The 21,135-nt window shown below is 50.6% G+C and overlaps 1 protein-coding gene across 2 annotated transcripts; it reads left to right on the top strand.

The window, feature by feature from the left end:
- Positions 1-28: 28 nt before the first annotated feature.
- Positions 29-19,340, top strand: GSC2 (goosecoid homeobox 2). Of its 2 annotated transcripts, none has more exons than XM_083418422.1 (5): positions 29-194; positions 5,440-5,530; positions 8,155-8,491; positions 17,271-17,518; positions 19,011-19,340. In XM_083418422.1, the coding sequence occupies exons 3-5, from the start codon at positions 8,179-8,181 to the stop codon at positions 19,113-19,115; spliced, it is 666 nt and encodes a 221-aa protein (XP_083274548.1). In that variant the 5' UTR covers positions 29-194; positions 5,440-5,530; positions 8,155-8,178; the 3' UTR covers positions 19,116-19,340. The 2 variants fall into 2 exon arrangements, with proteins under 2 accessions (XP_083274548.1, XP_083274547.1); XM_083418421.1 differs by having other exon boundaries at positions 31-194; positions 17,268-17,518.
- The last annotated feature ends 1,795 nt before the right edge of the window (positions 19,341-21,135 follow it).

Genomic DNA, 21,135 nt, shown 5'->3' with positions numbered 1-21,135 from the left:
CGCTCTTCCTACCATTGGAAGATGCCTTGCCGTCAGACGAATGGTCCACCTAGTTCAGTGTTGCCTGCACGGGCTGGCAGCAGCAGCCGTTTCTCAGGGTTTCAGGCGGAGAATAATATATTGGGGAGGCCGGGGACCGGACCTGGGATCCTTCTGCATGCAAAGCAGAATTTCCACCCTTCTCAATTTTCAAAGTAAGCCTTTCCTTTATTATGGACGCAAGTGGCACTGTGGGCAGGGAAGCTCAGGCCTGAGGGCCACATGTGGCCCTCCAAGTATTTATATCTGGCCCTTGGAAGTTTCCCCAGACACATCTGCCCTCCGCAGGCCACATCTCTCTCCAGCTCTCCTTTCCACCTAATAATAATAATAATAATTTATTTGTACCCTGCCCATCTGGCTGGGTTTCCCCAGCCACTCTGGGCAGATTCCACAAAAACCAAAAATACACTAAGGTGTCACATATTAAAAACTTCCCTGAACTGGGCTGCCTTCAGATGTCTTCTGAATGTCAGGTAGTTGTTTATCTCTTTGACATCTGATGGGAGGGCGTTCCACAGGGCGGGAGCCACTACCGAGAAGGCCCTCTGCCTGGTTCCCTGGCAGAGTTTTGCCTGGCTGGGATTGTATACAGGAATTCTGGGGCACGGGTGGCACTGTGGTCTGAGCCTCTTGGGCTTGCCGATCAGAAAGTCGGCGGTTCGAATCCCCGCGATGGAGTGAGCTCCCGTTGCTCCATCTCAGCTCCTGCCAACCTAGCAGTTCGGGAGCACACCAGGGCAAGTAGATAAATAGGTACCACTGCGGTGGGAAGGTAAAGGGCATTTCCGTGTGCTCTGGTTTCCGTCACGGTGTTCTGTTGCACCAGAAGCGGTTTAGTCACGCTGGCCACATGTGGACAAATGCCGGCTCCCTCGGCCTGAAAGCAAGATGAGCACCGCACCTCATAGTCGCCTTTGATGGGACTTAAGCGTCCAGGGGTCCTTTACCTTTTTACCTTTCCATTATTATTGCTGTTGTTGGTTTGTAAGTGCTGTCATTTCTTTTGAGCGTACATAGAAAGCCCAAAGTGTGCAATATATTGCGTGAAAATATTATATTTTGGCTTAATTAGTCAAGTCTTATTATTTTATTCGTTGTGCTTTCTCCAAGGAGATAGCGCACCATGGTTCTCCCCCTGCTCGTTTAATCCTCACAACAACCCTGTGAGGTAGTTTAGTCTGAGAGGCAGTGACTTGCCTAAAGCCAGTCAGTGAGTTTTATGGCCAAGTGGGGATTTGAACCCTGGTCTCCCAGGTCCTTGGGACGCGGGTGGCGCAGTGGGTTAAAGCCTCAGCGCCTAGGGCTTGCCGATCAAGAGGTCGCCGGTTCGAATCCCCGCGGCGGGGTGCGCTCCCGCTGTTCGGTCCCAGCGCCTGCCAACCTAGCAGTTCAAAAGCACTCCCGGTTGCAAGTGGATAAATAGGGACCGCTTACTAGCGGGAAGGGAAACGGCGTTTCCGTGTGCGGCTCTGGCTCGCCAGAGCAGCGATGTCACGCTGGCCACGTGACCCGGAAGTGTCTTCAGACAGCGCTGGCCCCCGGCCTCTTGAGTGAGATGGGCGCACAACCCTAGAGTCTGTCAAGACTGGCCCGTACGGGCAGGGGTACCTTTACCTCCCAGGTCCTTGTCTGACAGTGTAACCACTGCACCTCGCAGGCTTTCTTATTAATAGGAGTTATCCTATAATATCCTGCCACAGAAGTCCATGTGTAGATGGAGGATCACGTTCCTTCTGTGCAACATAAATGATAAAATTGAATCATTCTGTCAGGGAATGGCCTTTTAGTTGTTGTTAAACCTTTCCCGTCTTTCATTTGCAGAGATAATTTTTCCATTAAAATAATGGACCATATTTGCTGATACCATTCATTCATTAGATCGTCCTCTTAAGTTTTCCCCATCATTTGGCTATTGTTATAAAAGGTAAAGGGACCCCTGACCATTAGGTCCAGTCATGGCCAACTCTGGGGTTGTGGCGCTCATCTCGCTTTAGTGGCCGAGGGAGCCAGCATACAGCTTCCGGGTCATGTGGCCAGCATGACTAAGCCGCTTCTGGCGAACCAGAGCAACACACAGAAACGCCATTTACCTTCCTGCCGGAGCGGTACCTATTTATCTACTTGCACTTTGACAGGCTTTCGAACTGCTAGGTTGGCAGTAACCTGGCTGCTATTGGAAGACACAAGATCTACCCACCCGGGAAGAATGGCAGATGAAGTTGATGGACTACATGGAATTGGCGGAAATGACTGGCAGAATCCGAGACCAGGGAGAAGAGTCGGTGGAAGAAGACTGGAAAAAGTTTAAAGAATATTTACAGAAATACTGCAAAATTAATGAATGTTAAAAGATTGTTGGAATGAAGTTATATGGCTTTAGTAGAAATGTTATAAGGATTTAAGTATAAATAGATTAATAGAATTTTAAAGGTAAAATAAGGTTAGAATGTGTTAAGATAATTATAGGACAGAAAACAGAGGAAGATGGAAAGGAATTGCTGAAACAATTGACAGAAGTGGAATACAAAAAGGGAGGTGCGAGGAGGTTGGTGAAATAAGTGAATGAAAGATAAGGCATTGAAATTGTTTGTTTGTTTTAAATTGTTTAAATTGTTTTTGTTTGGTTTTGGTAGTTTAATGTGCTAGTGTTGTGTAGTGTCTCTGTATTGTATTGTATTGTTCTTTCTTTTCTTCTTGTTTTGTAGTATTTAAATTGTTCAAAAAGCAATAAATATTATTATATAAAAAAAGTAACCTGGCTGCTATTAATACAGGTTTTCATCAGTACCATTCATTAAAAACAGGATGCTACCACTTTAAACAGCCATGACTTCCCCCGAAGAATACTGGGAACTGTAGTTTGTTCAGGGTGCTGAGAGTTCTTAAGAGGCCCCTCTTCCTCTCACAGAGCTACAATTCCCAGAGTTCCCTGGGAAAAGGGGGTTGATGGTTACATGACCATTTTTAAAGCAAGTGCTGAGAAAGAGTTACCGTATGGCAAAGGTGCCTGCCCAATGTCAAGGGTGACATACTGAAATATTTCTTTTTTTCAAGCGTGGGTTGAGCATCATGTAGCACCTGCAATAGTGCCAGTAAAGCAGTTCGAAGCAAGCAAGTGAACATTGAAGGTGAACATGTGAGGGCTTTATACACTAACAGGAGCACCTTTTGCCTGGCCCAGTAGTCATACTTCTGCAAAGAGGATGATAAATAATAATAATAATAATAATAATAATAATAATAATGCTTTATTATTTATACCCCGTCCATCTGGCTGGGTTTCCCCAGCCGCTCTGGGTGGCTCCCAACAGAATACAGTGGTACCTCGGGTTAAGTACTTAATTCGTTCCAGAGGTCCGTTCTTAACCTGAAACTGTTCTTAACCTGAAGCACCACTTTAGCTAACGGGGCCTCCCGCTGCTGCACGATTTCTGTTCTCATCCTGAAGCAAAGTTCTTAAACCGAGGTACTATTTCTGGGTTAGCGGAGTCTGTAACCTGAAGCGTATGTAACCTGAAGCGTTTGTAACCCGAGGTACCACTGTATTAAAAACATGATAAAACATCAAAAATTAATATTTCCCTAAATAGGGGTGCCTTCAGATGTCTTCTAAAAGTCAGGATTCCCTCATTCACCTCTCCTATGCATGGATGCCGTACCCTCCAACATTTCTCTGAGGGAAATAGGGACATCCTATTCAATAATAATAATAATAATAATAATAATAATACCCTGTCCATCTAAGTGGCTTTCCGCAGCCACTCTGTGTGGCCCCTGGAAAGTCATCTAAAAGGGAGTGTGGCCCTCAGGCTGGAAAATGTCCTCCAACCCTGGGTTAGGTGAATGCTCTTCAAATTATTCTTTAAGGGTCAAGTCTCTGCTTTATTCTGAATTGACTCCTCTGGGGAAAACACACATACACAGGTCTTTTTCTTTTCCTCAGGCTCAGAAGACCCTGTTGCTGAAGAATGGATTTTTTTGGGGGGGGAGGGGGGGGAGAGAGGCAACTTGAGCCTCATCACAGGAAGGATTTTCCAACCCTGTGAATTCACTTTTGACAAACGAACAGCTAAAGCAGATTAACTTTTTTTTTTATGTTTGCTAATCCTTATAATGGTTTTAGAATCTCTTTTCCCCAATACGAAAACGATAAAAGGCCCCTCTTTTCTATTCTCTTCATCCATATCTCTACATTGTCTCCGGCTTGTCTGCATTTCTCCTTCTCTCCCCCCCCCCCCCTTGTTTTATTTCCCCCTCTCTTTCTCTTTTTTTCTAATATGGAATAACCCGGGAGATCTTATCTCGGTAAACACAACATCAATATAAATCCCCTCCTACTTCTTTGCCCTTTTCCAGGGACCAGGGGTTGCAGAGACGTGCCTGGCGATTGGGTTTTGATTACCGGCTGCTATCAAAAGTCCTCTTTGTGAAATCTGGGTCTTAAATCCCATAATTCTTTGATAAAAGAAGCATTACCAGTCTATTTTGCCCAAAGTGAAAGGTATGGGGAGAATGAAAGAAAGCAATCAGCAGAAGGACTAATAGGCTAAGTGTATAGGACCCTGTATGGTTAGGGAGGTGGGGAGGGCAAAGTAGTGATTGGGGGCGTGCGTGAGGGAGAAAATCTTTGTTGCAGGTGATGTGCGTATGCGCAGGCGTGCAGAGGGGGGAATCAGTCTGCTTCAGGTTGTATGACTGCAGCTGCTACAACCCCTGCCAACCGGCCGGCTGCCGCCCCCCCCCAAATCATGCTTCATACTTGTAGGGTGATAAGGCTGCTTTTCTTTTCTTTTAAATTTTTTTAACACAAATATTTTATTATTAAAATAATTCAACATTAATACATACATATTACGAATATACAAACATACAGTGCTACCTCGGGTTACATACACTTCAGGTTACATACGCTTCAGGTTACACACTCCGCTAACCCAGAAATAGTACCTCGGGTTAAGAACTTTGCTTCAGGATAAGAACAGAAATCGGCCTCTTGCGGCGCAGCGGCAGCAGGAGGCCCCATTAGCTAAAGTGGTGCTTTAGGTTAAGAACAGTTTCAGGTTAAGAACAGACCTCCGGAATGAATTAAGTACTTAACCCGAGATACCACCGTACAAACATACATTTCATACAATCCTTTAAAATATTCATACATACCCACACTCAATCCCACAGATACTGCTGCACTGCCACTGCAGGATTTCTGTTCTCATCCTGAAGCAAAGTTCTTAACCCGAGGTACTATTTCTGGGTTAGCGGAGTCTGTAACCTGAAGCGTCTGTAACCTGAAGCGTATGTAACCCGAGGTACCACTGTATCCAGCTTTTCTGGTAGCCTTTAGGCAACCCTAGCTCATCTGTTGCCCCTTATCCCCACTGTCCTGTTCTGGTCCCACAGAGAAAGCCGCAAGGATGGGCGGGCAAGACTGGATAGACGTTTCAGGACCACGGACAGCTCCAAACAAACAAGTTGCTCTGGCAGAGGTGAGGTGCAAGACTGCGACCTTTTAATCCAGGGGTCAGCAAACTTTTTCAGCAGGGGCCGGTCCACTGTCCCTCAGACCTTGTGGGGGGCCGGACTATATTTTTTTTGGGGGGGGGGAGAATGAATGAATTCCTATGCCCCACAAATAACCGAGGGATGCATTTTAAAGAAAAGCACACATTCTACTCATGTAAAAACATGCTGATTACTTAACCCGTGGTTAACCATCCGTGGGCCAGATTTAGAAGGCGATTGGGCCGGATCCAGCACCCGGTCCTTAGTTTGCCTACCCATATTTTAAGCCTCTGTCTTCCAACTACCTCTTCTAGGACTTCAAAGCCTTAAAGGACCGGCTCTCTGGCCTGAAGACGGGTACTTCTCCATCCCATAACCCAGGGCCAGGCCAAGATGTTTTGCAGCTTTGCCACTCTTCCCTGCCACCAACTCTCTCCTCCTTGTGTGGTGGCTGCTGCCACCTCTCTCCTCTGTGTCTGGCTCCATCACAACCTCCTCCACCTCACCTGTCACAGAAGGCCACTTCCTTCACACACACCCATTGCTACCCATCACTAGCCAGACTCAGGAATGGGGGTGGCAGCAGTGGGCAGATGTAGAGGAGGCGGCCAGTGGGCATGGAGGAGACCAGATTTGCCACCTGAGATGACTACCTTACCTCACTTCGTGGGAGGTGCTTGGTTCCTCAAGGGAAGGTGACCGAGAGCGTCTGGGCTCTGAAGGTTCTCCTGGTCCTCATACCCAACAGCCTCGGTGCATAGCTGTCAACGTTTCCCTTTTCTTTTGAGGAATCCTATTCGGAATAAGGAAATTTCCCTTTAAAGAAGGGAAACGTTGACAGCTATGCCTCGGTGGTCTGCTGATCTCCATCTGTCAGCTCAAAGCCCTACATGACCCTCATGATTATCAACGATTGCCCCCCATTCATTCATTTAGGACACAAAAATAGTTCAAAAGGAATGCTTGTTGTCTGGGGCCGTAGTTTCCAACAATTGCCATGGTTGAATAGTTTACTCCTCCAGTTTTGAATTTATTCCCCCTGCAACAGACATTTCTGGGTAAGGCATGATAAAAAGAGCTCGGCAAACACTAAAAAAGACATGAAGATGTATGCACATGGCAGCCAACATGCCACCATTTGTTGATTATTTCAAGTTTTCCAAAATATATCCCACCCTTCCTCCCAGTGGGAGCCCAGTGTGACAAACCCACAAACGTTTTTTTTAAAAAAAACGTCTTAAAAGCGATTCTGGGAATAAGCATAGCTCTACATTTCCCACAATGTTAAGATGATGATGATGATGATGATGATAATAATAATAATAATAATAATAATAATAATAATAATAATAATATATTATTTATACCCCGCCCATCTGGCTGGGTTTCCCCAGCCACTCTGGGTGGCTCCCAATTGAATATTAAAAGCACAATAAAACATCAATCATGAAAGACTTCCCTAAACAGGGCTGCCTTCAGATGTCTTCTAAAAGTCAGATAGCTGTTTCTTTCCTTGACATCTGATGGGAGGGTGTTCCACAGAGTGGGCACCACTACCAAGAAGGCCCCCTGCCTGGTTCCCTATAACCTCACTTCTTACAGTGAGGGAACTGTCAGAATTTGAAGGATGCAAAGTATTTTAAAAGTCCCGGGTATCCCAAGGATGTCAGGAAAAGTTGTGACGTTTTAATACAGTCCCCCAAACCACAGACAGTCCTGGTCCAAATCTGTCCGGGACTGCCTGGATATTTGTGTATTAAAAAGACAACCTGTATCATTTTGGGGAAACGTCCCACAACTTGACAACTTTTCTAGTTCTCGGGATGGGGAAATAAATTGGCTTTCGGGAAAAGACCTTGGCTTGCAAAGTGTTTTGGCTGCTGGTGCCGGTTTTCTATCGTCAAGCTAAACTCTCCCTCTGTCCTGCCATTCGCTTCCAATCCCGCTCCATATTGTGCGATATGACAGTTCCCTTTTGATGGGAAAGCTTTCATTTGGCCAAAGAAAAGGATAATTTGCTTTTCTCTCTCTCTTTTTAAAAAAGGACTTAATCCTTCTGGGCCATTTCTGGGCCTGAGAAACAGCTTTTCTCTCGCCCTGACTTGAACGGGAGGATTCCGACACAATGGACCTCATAACCACCTCAAATCTACACTTGAGATAGAGAAATCAGATTTCCTTCCAGAGTCATTTCTGTAGGATTAGCTAAATCTTAGATCCACACTAACCCTTCACAAAGCTGTCAAGATTAGTTAGAATTTATTTTATTCCAGCAGGGGGTTTATGGCTTCCTTTCCAAGAAGGATTATATAGATATATACATATATATTTAGGGTGCCGTTGGTTATCAAGCAAGCTCGCTTAGGTGGGCAGACAGGGGGCTGGTTCTGGGATATATATGCATGTGATCTTGTTTGTCTGCGAGCATATATAATAAAAAAATGGCCCAGGAGGTTGGATAAGAAGCTGAGCTCCCCCCAGACACACACACACACACACACACACCCTCCAAGAAGCCAAAACGTTAGTTCTGCTCCATATTTCCCCTTTGTCGTTGTTTTGAAAACCAGTTTCCCAGTTCCATTCCTGAAAAGTCAAGTCTCTCTCTTGCAGGACGGCTGAGGTCCCTTGAGCAGGATGGCTGCCGAAGCTCCTTCAGGCATAGTAGACCTTGGGAAGAGGACCCTCAAGAAACCCTGCTCCTTCACCATCGAGAACATCCTCTCCGGCTCGGCCGAGCGAAGACCCCCTGTCCTCCTCCCGTTCTGCTTCCGAGGGATCTTGGACTGTGAGCCCAAGGGCCTGCGTTCCCTGGGGGGCATGGCTGCTGGCCCCCTGCAGCACGACGAGGACGAGGTGGAAGAGGCAGAGGTGGACGCTGCGCCTTGCGGCTGCTGCTGCTGTGTTCACAGCGGTCCCTACTCCTGGCAGGAGGCTGCAAACTGGCTCAGTGAGTATCCCTGTTTGCTTGTGATCAAAGCCTGAAGCTGGCTGCTGCTGGGAGCTCTCAGCCGAACTTTGGTCTTTGTTGGGATGCATTTGCCCTACTCTGTGTAGTATAAAGGGAAGGGGGAGAGAAGTTTGGGAGAGGGTCACAGGGTCAGCTAAGGGTGCGGGAGAAATTCCATTCAGTTTGCGTTTGAATTCGCACCTCCCCAGTGTGCAGCGTCCGAAACTATACCCAAACAGGAACGCAGCAACCCTTCGAAATTCAGGAGAACTGCATTGTAAAATGGACAGAAGTGTGTTTGTTTATATAACAGCTCCTGGAGTCCCTGGGAAAGGGGATTGATCATTAAACCATGCTGGGAATTGTATCTCTATATGGGGGAATCGGGGCCTGCACCCTTCACAAACGACAGCTCCCAGGATTCTTTGGGGGGAGTCATCACACAAGGGTGCTTCATATGTACAATGTAGATGGGAACTTTGAGTCATGGATAAAGGGAGAGACAAAGGTAAACTGGCTTATCCATCACACATATGGGGTGTAAATGGCCTGTGCATTTTAGAGCTCTTTATCGCTGGAGACCCCTCTTCTACTTCAGTTAATGCCATTTCCTGCAATTCACAACTTTCCTTTTCCCCTACTTTAAATGTTATCATGGATCCGCTGCAGGCTGACGTACAGGGGATATTGCAATCCGATAAAATCATTCTAACCTTTCCCTCTTCTCTCCGGTAAAACTGACAAGCTTGGAAACCTATCACAAATAACGGATTTGTCAGCCACACTGGAGGGCAGAGGAAGGCTGGTTGTGAAACTGACAATACTTTATAACCCACCAGGGAGAAGCTGGGTTTTTTTTAGAATGGGCAAAAGTCAGTCCAAAATGTGTAGAATTTACTGGGAGAGGGGAAAGTTGGGTGGAAAATGCTCTCTCGGTACAAGGTGCCTTTGACCTGTTTTTTTGAGCGTTCGTCCCAATTTGTTAGCAGGGACACTAGATGATGTTGCCTGTTTAATAAGCATGCATTCTGATTTGTTTACAGAGAGGTTAGATGTTGTGCTGTTATCCCACACTTTCCAGTGCATTTCTCCCTCACTTTCTGTATCACAATACTCTGATCTCTTGGGGAAAGTAGGTTTGTTGTGCAAGACCTCCCAATCAACTATAAATAAGCAACCTACATTTGCTGGTATGAGATTAAATCTCCCACCTGAAAACAGCAACAGCCTGGAGGCACCCAGTATCTGTTAATGAAGAGAAACTGCAGTTCATTTTTGAGGCAATAGCTACCAAGTAGAATATAGATATAAAAGGGGTGCAGTGTGGTCCCATAGACACAAAAATATTGCTGTACACAGATATCGTAGTACTGACAATATCTTCCCCTGAAAAATCTCATAGAGAAGTTACGAAGGCATGTAGCAAGGTATCAGGCTATAAAATAACTGATGATAAATCAGAATGGCTCGGGGTAAATATCACAAACAATTTTTTTTTAAAAAAAAGATCTTATGGAAGCAAGGAAAACCACATGGAAAATATTTAGGAATATGGGTTGTGAACCACTTAGATGAAATAATAAGGATTGTCAAAATCTGCATATAGAAGTGGGAAAGGAACTGGGATCATTACATACATCATGGTATGGGTGAATATTAACCTTGAAGATGAAAGTATTTCTGAGAAACTGCAGTTAAGCTGCATGGGAAGATACATCAAACAGAATTTGGGTTCTGTAAACGTTTTAGGGTGCTGGCTAACTCCAGCAGGGATGGGGTAGTCCTCCAGATATTGATGAACTCCAGTTCACATCTGCCCCAGCCAGCATGACCAGTAGCCAGGGATGATGGGAGATGCGGCCCAAAAACATTTGGAAAGTCAAAGGTTCCCAAGCGCCACCCTAGAGATCTGAAATGTGGGTGGTGGGCTCCACCTCTCTCTTGGGGAGTTTTGAATCCGTGCATCTCCACCTTTGCTCGACTTGCCCATTTGCAAGTGTTGCAAAATGCCAATAAACCACCCCCTTCCAGAGGGAATCAAGGCCAGGTAAGCACAGGGCCTCTGCCATGTCTGGCATAACACGATGGACCAGCTCATTAAAAAAAACGCATTTTGCATAAAAGGCAGAGGCGGAGGAAGGGGGGTGCGTTGGAGGCGGACTGCTCCGGGTGTCACCGCTGAGGGGGGTGACATTTGGCGCATCGCCCGCCTGCGACTCCCAAGCCTACCCTGAGCTGTGGGGGGAAGGGGGGAGCTGCGCCACTTTGCTGGCAGCCTTCCCCCTTCGTTTTGAATGCTCGGGGGAGGCTTGGGAGTCGCGGGTGGGTGGTGCGCCGTTGTCCCGCATTCCCGGGCTGCTGGAGGAGGCTGGCAGGCAGGCAGGCAGGCAGGGGGAGGAAGGGAAGGAGGCAGGAGGGGGGAGGGAAAGAGAGAAGCGGAGGGGGGAGGGAAGGAGAGAAGCAAAAGCTCCCTCAATCAGGACCCAAACCCTGGAACACACAGGAGGAGAGGTGGGGTGTGAGAACAAAGTTGGGGGGGGAGTTTTAAGTGCTTATGCTCACAATGTTAAGCAAATAAACCAGAAAATAACACCTGCAGCGGTAAGTATCATGTTTTTCCTTCTTTTAATAATTTCAGTGGGGGGTAAAGGTAAAGGTAAAGGGACCCCTGACTATTAGGTCCAGTCATGACCGACTCTGGGGTTGTGGTACTCATCTCGCTTTATTGGCCGAGGGAGCTGGCGTACAGCTTCCAGGTCATGTGGCCAGCATGACTAAGCTGCTTCTGGCGAACCAGAGCAGCGCACGGAAACACCGTTTACCTTCCTGCCGGAGTGGTACCTATTTATGTGATGGCCTGGGATTCCGATTCGGAGGATGAAACAGAGGAATCCCGGCCTGCACAGGAGTCCCCGCCTCCAGGGCCGGCTGAACTGGGGCAAGGCCTAGATGCTGAAGAGCCTGCACCTGTGGCAGTGCATCAGGAGCTGGCCCCAGGTGAAGCCCTTCTGGCCCCAGAGAGGCTTGACGACTCAGTGGCCACAGGTGAGCCTCCTCCAGGGCCCAGTAACCCTTCGGCCTCTCCTGATCTGCAGAGGTTTAGAGCAGAGAGGCGAAGGGAACTGGTTGCCCCCAGGAGGAGTGCTCGCCTTAAGGCCAGAGGAGGCGGGGCTCCTGGGGGCCGGGACCGCCCCTGGCCTTAGAAGAGGATAAAAGCCCAGTCAGCCCGGCCCCAGGTTGCGGGAGCAACGTCGTTGTTGGCTTCGGACCTTCCTGCGTTCCTGATCCCTGCTCGGCCTCCTGTTCCTGACTATCCGGTACTCCTGTTCCCTGCTCGGCCTCCTGTCCCCGACCATCCGGTGTTCCTGTTCCCTGCACAGCCCCCTGTTCCAGCGTTCCTGTTCACCGCCCGGCACTCTGCCTCGGACCTTGCCCCTCTTCGTGTGGACTCTGCTACACCCAAGGTACCTTACCCCCGGGACCAGCACAGTTTGCTCCCGCCACCTCCCGCACTCCCCCTTCGTAGGGGTGCGTTCGGGAAGAGCCAGAGGCCATGGCTGAACAGGCGGCTGCACTGGTGGCTTTGGCCCAGGAGAACCAGGCCTTGTCTCACACCGTGCAGCAGCTCAGTGACGCGGTTGAGGCACTTCAGCAACGCTTGGAAGCCCTACCGGCTCCTGGGGCCGACGCCCCGGCTCCGGGCAAGTACCCAGTGGCTTTGCCTGAGAAATTTGATGGAGCCCCGGCCAGCTTTCCCATGTTCCTGGCCCAGGCCAAACTGTATATTCAGGGGCGAGCCCGGAACTTTCCTGACGACCGTACCAAGGTGCACTTTTTGATTAGCTTGTTAAAGGACCAGGCGGCCAAGTGGGCGTTGCCGCTACTCAGGCAAGACTCCCCCTTGCTGGCAGACTATACGGGGTTTTGCAATCGTTTGGAGGCCGCGTTCGGCAACCCCCAGAAAGAGAGTCAAGCCAACCGGGCGATTCGGCATTTGAAACAGGGCAAGTCCACGGTGGCCACATATACCACGGAGTTTCGGCTGTTGGCACAGGACTTGACCTGGAATGACTCGGCACTGCGGGACCAGTATCTCGAAGGGCTTTCGGACGAGGTACTGGACCAGTTGGCCACAATGGAACGCCCCACCACGCTGGACACTCTCATTCAACGGAGTCTACAAATAGACGACCGGTTGGAGGATCGTCGTCAGGCCCGGGGTCGCCGACACTTCCAGTTCACGGCACCAGCTTTTTCCGGCAGCCCCACGGTCACAACTGATTTAACGGAGGAGCCTATGCAGCTCGGGGCAGTGCGGCCACGCCTTTCCCCCGCAGAGAAGGCGCGGCGTCGGGATGGAAATCTCTGTCTTTACTGTGGCGGAAGTGGACACTTCGCTCGGTCCTGCCCTGAGAAACGCCAGCCGCAGGGAAACCGCCAACCCCAGTAGCTGATGGCCCTAGCTACCGGGGGTCCCAAACCGTACAGAATGGGCCCGCACCAATGGACTTGCAACATCTTATGGTTTCGGTACGTTTATACCCTCCAGGTGGGCCCTGGATCCTCACCCATGCTTTGGTAGATTCAGGGGCAACCCGCTCCTATATGGACGCTGCTTTTGCCGCCCATCATCAGGTGCCACTTCGGAACAAGCCAGTACCGGTCCAGGTGGAAGCGATTGACGGACGACTTCTGCGGTCAGGTGCCGTTACTCAGGAGACCCAGCCTCTGGTCCTGTGTCTCCAGCAGCACCGGGAGTTGCGAACTTTGGACATTGCCTCTATGCCCCGCTTCCCCCTGGTGCTCGGGATGGACTGGCTGGAAGCCCACAACGTTCAGATTGACTGGGTCAAACGGACCGTGCACTTCCCAGTCCCATGTTCCCATGCTCAATCCGGAACGCTGGCGTCCGCGCCCTCAGAGGAGGCAGCACCCACGCTCCCAGCCGTGTACCAGGACTACCAGGACGTGTTCGAGGAACGGGGGGCAGACCAGCTGCCGCCGCATCGGCCTTTTGACTGCGGCATAGACCTCCAACCCGGAGCGCCTTTACCAGTGAGTCGCTTATATTCCCTAACAGAGCCAGAGCGCGAGGCTTTGCAGGACTTCTTGCGCAAGAACCTGGAGCGTGGGTTCATTAGGCCTTCCACCTCGCCCACCGCGGCACCGGTGCTTTTTGTTAAGAAGAAATGTGGGGAACTCCGCCCTTGCCATGATTACCGAGCCCTGAACAAAATTACCGTCCCAGACCGGTACCCCTTGCCCCTTATCTCGGAGCTGCTGGAGCGGGTGCAAGGGGCACAGGTGTTCACCAAGCTGGACCTCCGGGGGGCCTACAACTTGATTCGGATCCGAGCCGGGGATGAGTGGAAGACAGCGTTTGGGACCCGGTACGGGCAGTTCGAATATTTGGTTATGCCTTTCGGTTTGTGCAACGCGCCTGCTGTGTTTCAACGCTACATCAACCACGTGTTTCAGGACTTGTTAGACAAGTACGTGGTGGTGTATTTGGATGACATACTGATTTACTCCCGTGACCCGGCCCGCCATGAGGGACATGTCCGGACCGTGCTGCAGCGCTTGCGTGAGCACCGTTTGTACGCAAAGCTCAGCAAGTGCGAGTTCCATCAGCGGACTGTGGACTTCCTTGGTCACCGGCTCTCTCCAGATGGGGTGCAAATGGACCCGGGGAAGGTGACAGCGGTTCAAGAATGGGCGGCACCCCGGAACCGCAAGGACCTACAGCGTTTCCTGGGGTTCGCCAATTACTACCGGACCTTCATCGCTGATTATGCTCATCGCACCACCCCGTTGACCCGGCTACTGCGCCCAAAGACGCCGTTTTCCTGGGACAAGGAGGCAGAGGAGGCGTTTCAGGGGTTGAAGGCCTGTTTCCAGAGGGCACCAATCTTACAACATCCTGACCCCTCTCGACCCTTTGTGGTGGAGACCGACGCTTCCAGTACGGCTCTCGGTGCCGTCTTGTCTCAACAGATTGGTCCTGAAGCGCCACTCTTACCCTGTGCCTTCTATTCCCGCCAGCTCCTACCAGCGGAGCGTAACTATACGGTGTGGGAGCGGGAACTACTGGCCATCAAGGTAGCCTTTGAGGTCTGGCGCCACCATCTTGAGGGGGCACGACATCCGGTGGAGGTGAGAACCGACCACCGGAACCTGGAGTACCTCCAGACCACCCGCAAGCTGAACCAAAGACAGATCCGGTGGGCGTTGTTCTTTTCCCGGTTCCAGTTCCGGATCCGCTACATCCCTAGCTCTCAGAATCAGAAGGCGGATGCCCTGTCCCGGAAACCTGAAGACAACGCAGACACGGTACAGCAAGCAGAACCCACCACGATCCTACCTCCGGCTGCATTCCTGGCCACCCAGGAGGCGCAGCCACTGCAGGTTCGGGTGCGGGAACAGCAGCGGGTCGACGCTTGGGCCCAGGAACGACTCCGGGAGCTGGCTGAAGGGTCCAGCCCACAGTATCCGGGGCTGGTCCTGCATCAGGGCCTTCTGCTGCACCACGGTCGTCTGTACATCCCGCCAGGGCCACTACGGCTGGAGGTTCTCCGGATGGCCCATGATGCCCCAGCAGCGGGGCACTTTGGACGGTATCGGACCACCCATCTGGTCAGTCGAGAGTTTTGGTGGCCCCGCCTGAAGGCTGACGTGGCTCGCTACGTTGCTGGTTGTGATGTCTGCCGGCGCGCTAAGGGACCTACCGGGCGACCCCCCGGCCTACTTCAGCCATTGCCAGTTCCACCGCACCCTTGGCACACGGTTTCGTTGGACTTTGTAGTGGACTTACCCTCGTCTCGTGGCTGTACCTGCCTTCTGGTTTTCTCCGACCATTTCACCAAGATGGTGCACTGCGCTCCCTGTCCATCTGTACCCACAGCCAAGGAAACTGCTCAGCTGTACCTTCAGCATGTCTTCCGCCTGCATGGCCTACCTGAGCGCGTGGTGTCCGACCGGGGCGTTCAGTTCACATCCCGGTTCTGGCAAGCACTACACCAGACCCTCGGGACGGAGGTCTGCCTCTCGTCAGCCTATCACCCACAGACCGATGGCCAGACGGAACGGGCGAACGCGGTGCTGGAGCAGTACCTCCGGTGTTACTGCAGCTACCAGCAGGATGACTGGGTCGACCACCTGGCATTGGCGGAGTTCGCCTACAATAACGCGGTGAATGCGTCCACCCAGCAGACCCCGTTCCAGGCCAGTTATGGTTATCATCCACGGCTGTTTCCAGAGGTGCTGCCGACATCCGCAGTCCCGGCGGTGACGGAGTGGCTTCAAGAGCTCCAGTCCCAGCAACAGCTTTTGGTGGAGCAACTGCACCAGGCCAAGGAAGCGTACAAGGCCCAGGCCGACCGCCACCGCCAGGTGGGGCCGGAACTTCGCGTCGGTGACCTGGTTTGGCTCTCCACTCGCCACCTCCACCCCTCTCGACCTTCGCGGAAGTTGGACGCCCGCTTCACCGGCCCGTTCCCTATCGTAGACCAAGTCTCTCCTGTGGCATTTCGTCTCCGGTTACCCGCAACCCTGAAGGTTCACCCGGTCTTCCACAGGTCCCTTTTGAGTCCGGTGGCCCCACCCGACGAGTTCCACCCGAACCGTCCCCGACCGCAGCCAGTGTTGGTTCGGGGAGAGCCTGAGTACGAGGTGGAACGCATCCTGGACTCCCGATACCGCAGGGGAAAGCTGCAGTATCTCATTGACTGGAAGGGGTACGGACCGGAGGACCGTTCCTGGGAACCTGCGGCCAACGTCCACGCACCTGCCTGCCTCCGAGAGTTCCATGCGACGTACCCCGGCAAGCCGGGTCCGGACCCTCGGTTGAGGGGGGGGCCTGGGAGGGGGGATGGTGTGATGGCCTGGGATTCCGATTCGGAGGATGAAACAGAGGAATCCCGGCCTGCACAGGAGTCCCCGCCTCCAGGGCCGGCTGAACTGGGGCAAGGCCTAGATGCTGAAGAGCCTGCACCTGTGGCAGTGCATCAGGAGCTGGCCCCAGGTGAAGCCCTTCTGGCCCCAGAGAGGCTTGACGACTCAGTGGCCACAGGTGAGCCTCCTCCAGGGCCCAGTAACCCTTCGGCCTCTCCTGATCTGCAGAGGTTTAGAGCAGAGAGGCGAAGGGAACTGGTTGCCCCCAGGAGGAGTGCTCGCCTTAAGGCCAGAGGAGGCGGGGCTCCTGGGGGCCGGGACCGCCCCTGGCCTTAGAAGAGGATAAAAGCCCAGTCAGCCCGGCCCCAGGTTGCGGGAGCAACGTCGTTGTTGGCTTCGGACCTTCCTGCGTTCCTGATCCCTGCTCGGCCTCCTGTTCCTGACTATCCGGTACTCCTGTTCCCTGCTCGGCCTCCTGTCCCCGACCATCCGGTGTTCCTGTTCCCTGCACAGCCCCCTGTTCCAGCGTTCCTGTTCACCGCCCGGCACTCTGCCTCGGACCTTGCCCCTCTTCGTGTGGACTCTGCTACACCCAAGGTACCTTACCCCCGGGACCAGCACAATTTATTTACTTGCACTTTCACATGCTTTCGAACTGCTAGGTTGGCAGGAGCAGGGTCCGAGCAACAGGATCTCACCCCGTTGCGGGGATTCGAACTGCCAACCTTCTGATCGGCAGGTCCTAGGCTCTGTGGTTTAACTTACAGCGCCACCTGCGTCAATGGGGGGGGGGGGATGACAAAAGGAATTCCGCACCAGGTACTACCCGGCCTTGCTACGCCTCTGATAAAAGGCAAACCTGCTGAATCCCGAACTTTCCTTTCAGCAGACGCAAGGTTTCCCTGGCCCATGCGGGTTTTCCATCCCATCGGCAGGCCGTGCAAGAACCCTCGCGGGAGCCAGAGCGAGCTGCAAGCTTTCCACCAGATTCAGCGCCGGACCCGCCGCCACCGCACCATCTTCACGGACGACCAGCTGCAGGCCCTGGAAGCCCTCTTCCACCAGAACCAGTACCCAGATGTCATTACCAGAGAGCACCTGGCTAACCGGATTCACCTGAAGGAAGAGAGAGTGGAGGTGAGTACGGTGGTACCTTGGTTTAAATTGGGGATAAAATTTTAAGAACGCAAGAACCTCGCTGCATCAGAAAGGAAAGGTCCGTCCATTTTAGCATTCTGTTCCCATGGTGGACAACCAGATGGCTTTGTGAAGCCCAAATGCTGGGCATGAAAGCAATAAATCTGCCCAGCTGTTGATCCCAGTGACTGGAAGTTCATTGTGCCTCTCATTCTGCTGCATCCATCACAATTTATAGCAGAGGTCCCCAATAGCTAAGTAATGCTGGCCCCCTATTTGTCAAAAGCCATGCCAAACTTTTAAAAATTTTGATACCTCCTTGGTAGTTTTTGTTATGTGAATGGTGCTGTGGATGCCCTGGGTGGGTTTCGCAGACCCCTGGGGTTTGCGGACCACCAATTGGGAGCCACTGATATATAGCCTTCATGACTGATAGACATTACTGGCTTTGTTTTGTATGTATTTCATATTATTTAGTATATTCTCATGTCATAATAATAATAATAATAATAATATTTATACCCTGCCCATCTGGCTGGGTTTCCCCAGCCACTACCAACAGAATATTAAAAACATGATAAAACATCAGACATTAAAAACTTCCCTAAACAGGGCTGCCTTCAGATGTCTTCTAAAAGTCAGATAGTTGTTTATTTCCTTGACATCTGATGGGAGGGCATTTTCAACTTGCATTTTGGGGTCAAATAGGGTTGTATCCAGCTACTCTGAGTAATACTGTGTTGCATCTGCCTGCCCAGAGTAGACCTCACATCCATTAATTTCAATGTGTCTACTCGGGTAAGGCTAGCCCCAGAGACAGCCCATTGAAATGAATGAACCTAAGCCAGTCATGTCTTTTAATTTCAATGGGTTTACTCTGAGCAGGGCTAACATTGCATACGGCCCTTTGAAATTAATGGGCACAACTAATGTATTTTTAATTGTTTGTTGGAAGCTGCCCAGAGTGGCTGGGAAAATTATTATTATAATCATTATATGATGGGGTGAGCTCCAGTTGCTCGGTCCCTGTTCCTGCCAACCTAGCAGTTCGAAAGCACGTCAAAGTGCAAGTAGATAAATAGGTATCACTCCAGCGGGAAGGTAAACAGCGTTTCCATGCGCTGCTCTGGTTCGCCAGAAGCGGCTTAGTCCTGCTGGCCACATGACCCGGAAGCTGTACGGCGGCTCCCTCGGCCAATAAAGCGAGATGAGCGCCGCAATCCCAGAGTCGGCCACGACTGGACCTAATGGTCAGGGGTCCCTTTACCTTTATTATTATACAACCTAGGTTCATCAGTTTCAGTGAGTCTGCTCTGAGCAATGCTAACATTTGCTATGGCCCATTGAAATTAATGAACCTAGGTTAGTTGTGCCCGTTCACTCTAACACTGGATAAAACCCACAGCATCTTTGAAAGAGGAAAATCACGTGTCGGATTGTGGACCAATTTTTCCTCTCTTTGTTGCGGGGGCACTTTTTACGAAATGCACAGGTTTGGTTTAAGAATCGGCGAGCCAAGTGGCGGCATCAAAAGAGAGCTTCGGCTTCGGCGCTCGTCCTTCAAGGTGCCAAGAAGTCTTCTGAGGGAAACTGCTGATGCCTGGGAGTGAAGGCTGGATTTGACAAGTGCCGAAGGTCCCATTCCCTTCTGAGCATCTCGACGGGATAAAGTGAGGAGAAACGGAATGGCGATGCGAAACGGGGAGGAATCCTCGCAATTTATTAAGAGGAGAAAGAAGAGATGGTATATTTTCAAGGGGGGCCGGAATATAATGTGCTCAACCCACTGTAACAAAACATTAATAAAATAAATGATCCCCAAGACATGTTTGATTTTTGAAAGCATAAAGTAAGGGTGCAGCTTAGAGCACCTGCTTTGGATTCGGAAGGTTCAACCCCTGACACCTCCAGGTGTAGGGCTGGGAAGACACCCTGTCTGAAATCCTGGAGAGCAGCAGCTGCCAGCCAGTGCTGTCAATCCTGAGCTGAATGGGCCAATATCTGACTCCATATAAAACAACCTCTCCTGTTTCTATTTAATTCAGCCCTTTGTTTTGAGCCAAAAGGTTCAAAGCCATGCATCTCCAGGTAGGGTTACAAGTGACCAAACAGCACTGGGCAGCCGTACCAACCTGCCATTTTAATTTCCCACAATGCCCCAGGAGTGAGGCTACATCGGGGGGCGTTGCGGGAAACAAAAAGGGCAGCTCGTTGCAGAAATCTGGTATTGCTAGGGTCCAGAGGAGGGGTCTATGAGAAAGTGCTTAGCCCAGGGTCCCATCTATCTAAAGTCCGCCCAATATCAAACTTGGGGACATTCTGTGTGCAAATGGTGTGCTTTGCCACCAAGCCATGACCCCTCCCCACCTTTTAAAGTACAGTGGTACTTGGGTTCTCAAACTTAATCCACTCCAGAAGTCTGTTCCAAAACCAAAGCATTCCAAAACCAAGGTGCGCTTTCCCATAGAAAGTACAGTGGTACCTCGGGTTACATACGCTTCAGGTTACATATGCTTCAGGTTACAGACTCCGCTAACCCAGAAATAGTGCTTCAGGTTAAGAACTTTGCTTCAGGGTGAGAATAGAAATCATACTCCGGCGGCGCAGCGGCAGCAGGAGGCCCCGTTAGCTCAAGTGGTGCTTCAGGTTAAGAACAGTTTCAGGTTAAGTACGGACCTCTGGAATGAATTAAGTACTTAACCTGAGGTACCACTGTATATGGTATTGTGATAGGAATTTTAGGTCTTGATATATGGTAATGTTCATAGGTGTACCAACCAAGCACTTACATAGATCAGCACAGGAAGACCAACCTGAAACCATTTTGATTCCCAAACTGACCAAATGTTCTCCCTGCAGGGAGGGAGGGGGGTGGGTGGGTCAGGGAGCCTTCCCATTGTCTCACAAATTGAGTAATCAGCACTTTAATGGGTGACAGACTATCAGGAAAGACAGTCAGATAACCTGGCAAACAGGAAAAACAACATTCAAATTTCTGTTGTAGACCGCCTTTTCTGTGATGTAGGTTTGATGTATGTGGGGGGTGGTCTTAGGTTACACCCCTTCTGTGATGTATATATGATGTTTCTGGGGGTGGTCTTGATCTACAGGGTGGCAATTTCAAAAGTCTTTATAAGGCCTTGCACACCAATGTCCTGGGTTCCTCCTCCTTTCCTGTGTGTGAGGGGAGCACCCTGTTGCAACAGATCAATAAAGATCAAGCTTACTAGCTGCTTTGCTTCTCAATATTCTCTGGTTGGCCTCTGTTATTTTCTCCTACCAATAGGGAACCTATGTAAGGACTCTATATGGGCTCTTGGATATCCCATAAGGGAAAAAGGGCAGATTTTGTTTACAACAACCACAATCTTTATTGTTGCGCAACAGGCCCCCACACAGAGTAAGAACATGGGTTGCAAGCTCTTTGAAGACCTTCCCTCCCCACCAGAAAACATGTCCAAAACCATCATTGATACATCACTGATACATCATCATGATGTCACAATGAGGTAGCGGAGTCGTAAGGTCACACAAGCTCAACAATTGCCCCGTGTCATAAATGAGCCAGATTCCAGAGAAGATTTGCAGCCAACTAGCAGTGAAGGAAACAGCCAGGA

This window comes from Podarcis tiliguerta (genome assembly GCF_965153285.1).
Source record: "Podarcis tiliguerta genome assembly, chromosome: 16".
NCBI lineage: Eukaryota > Metazoa > Chordata > Lepidosauria > Squamata > Lacertidae > Podarcis > Podarcis tiliguerta.
Note: the sequence above shows the minus strand (reverse complement) of the source record. Positions and strands in the feature narration are given on the sequence as shown.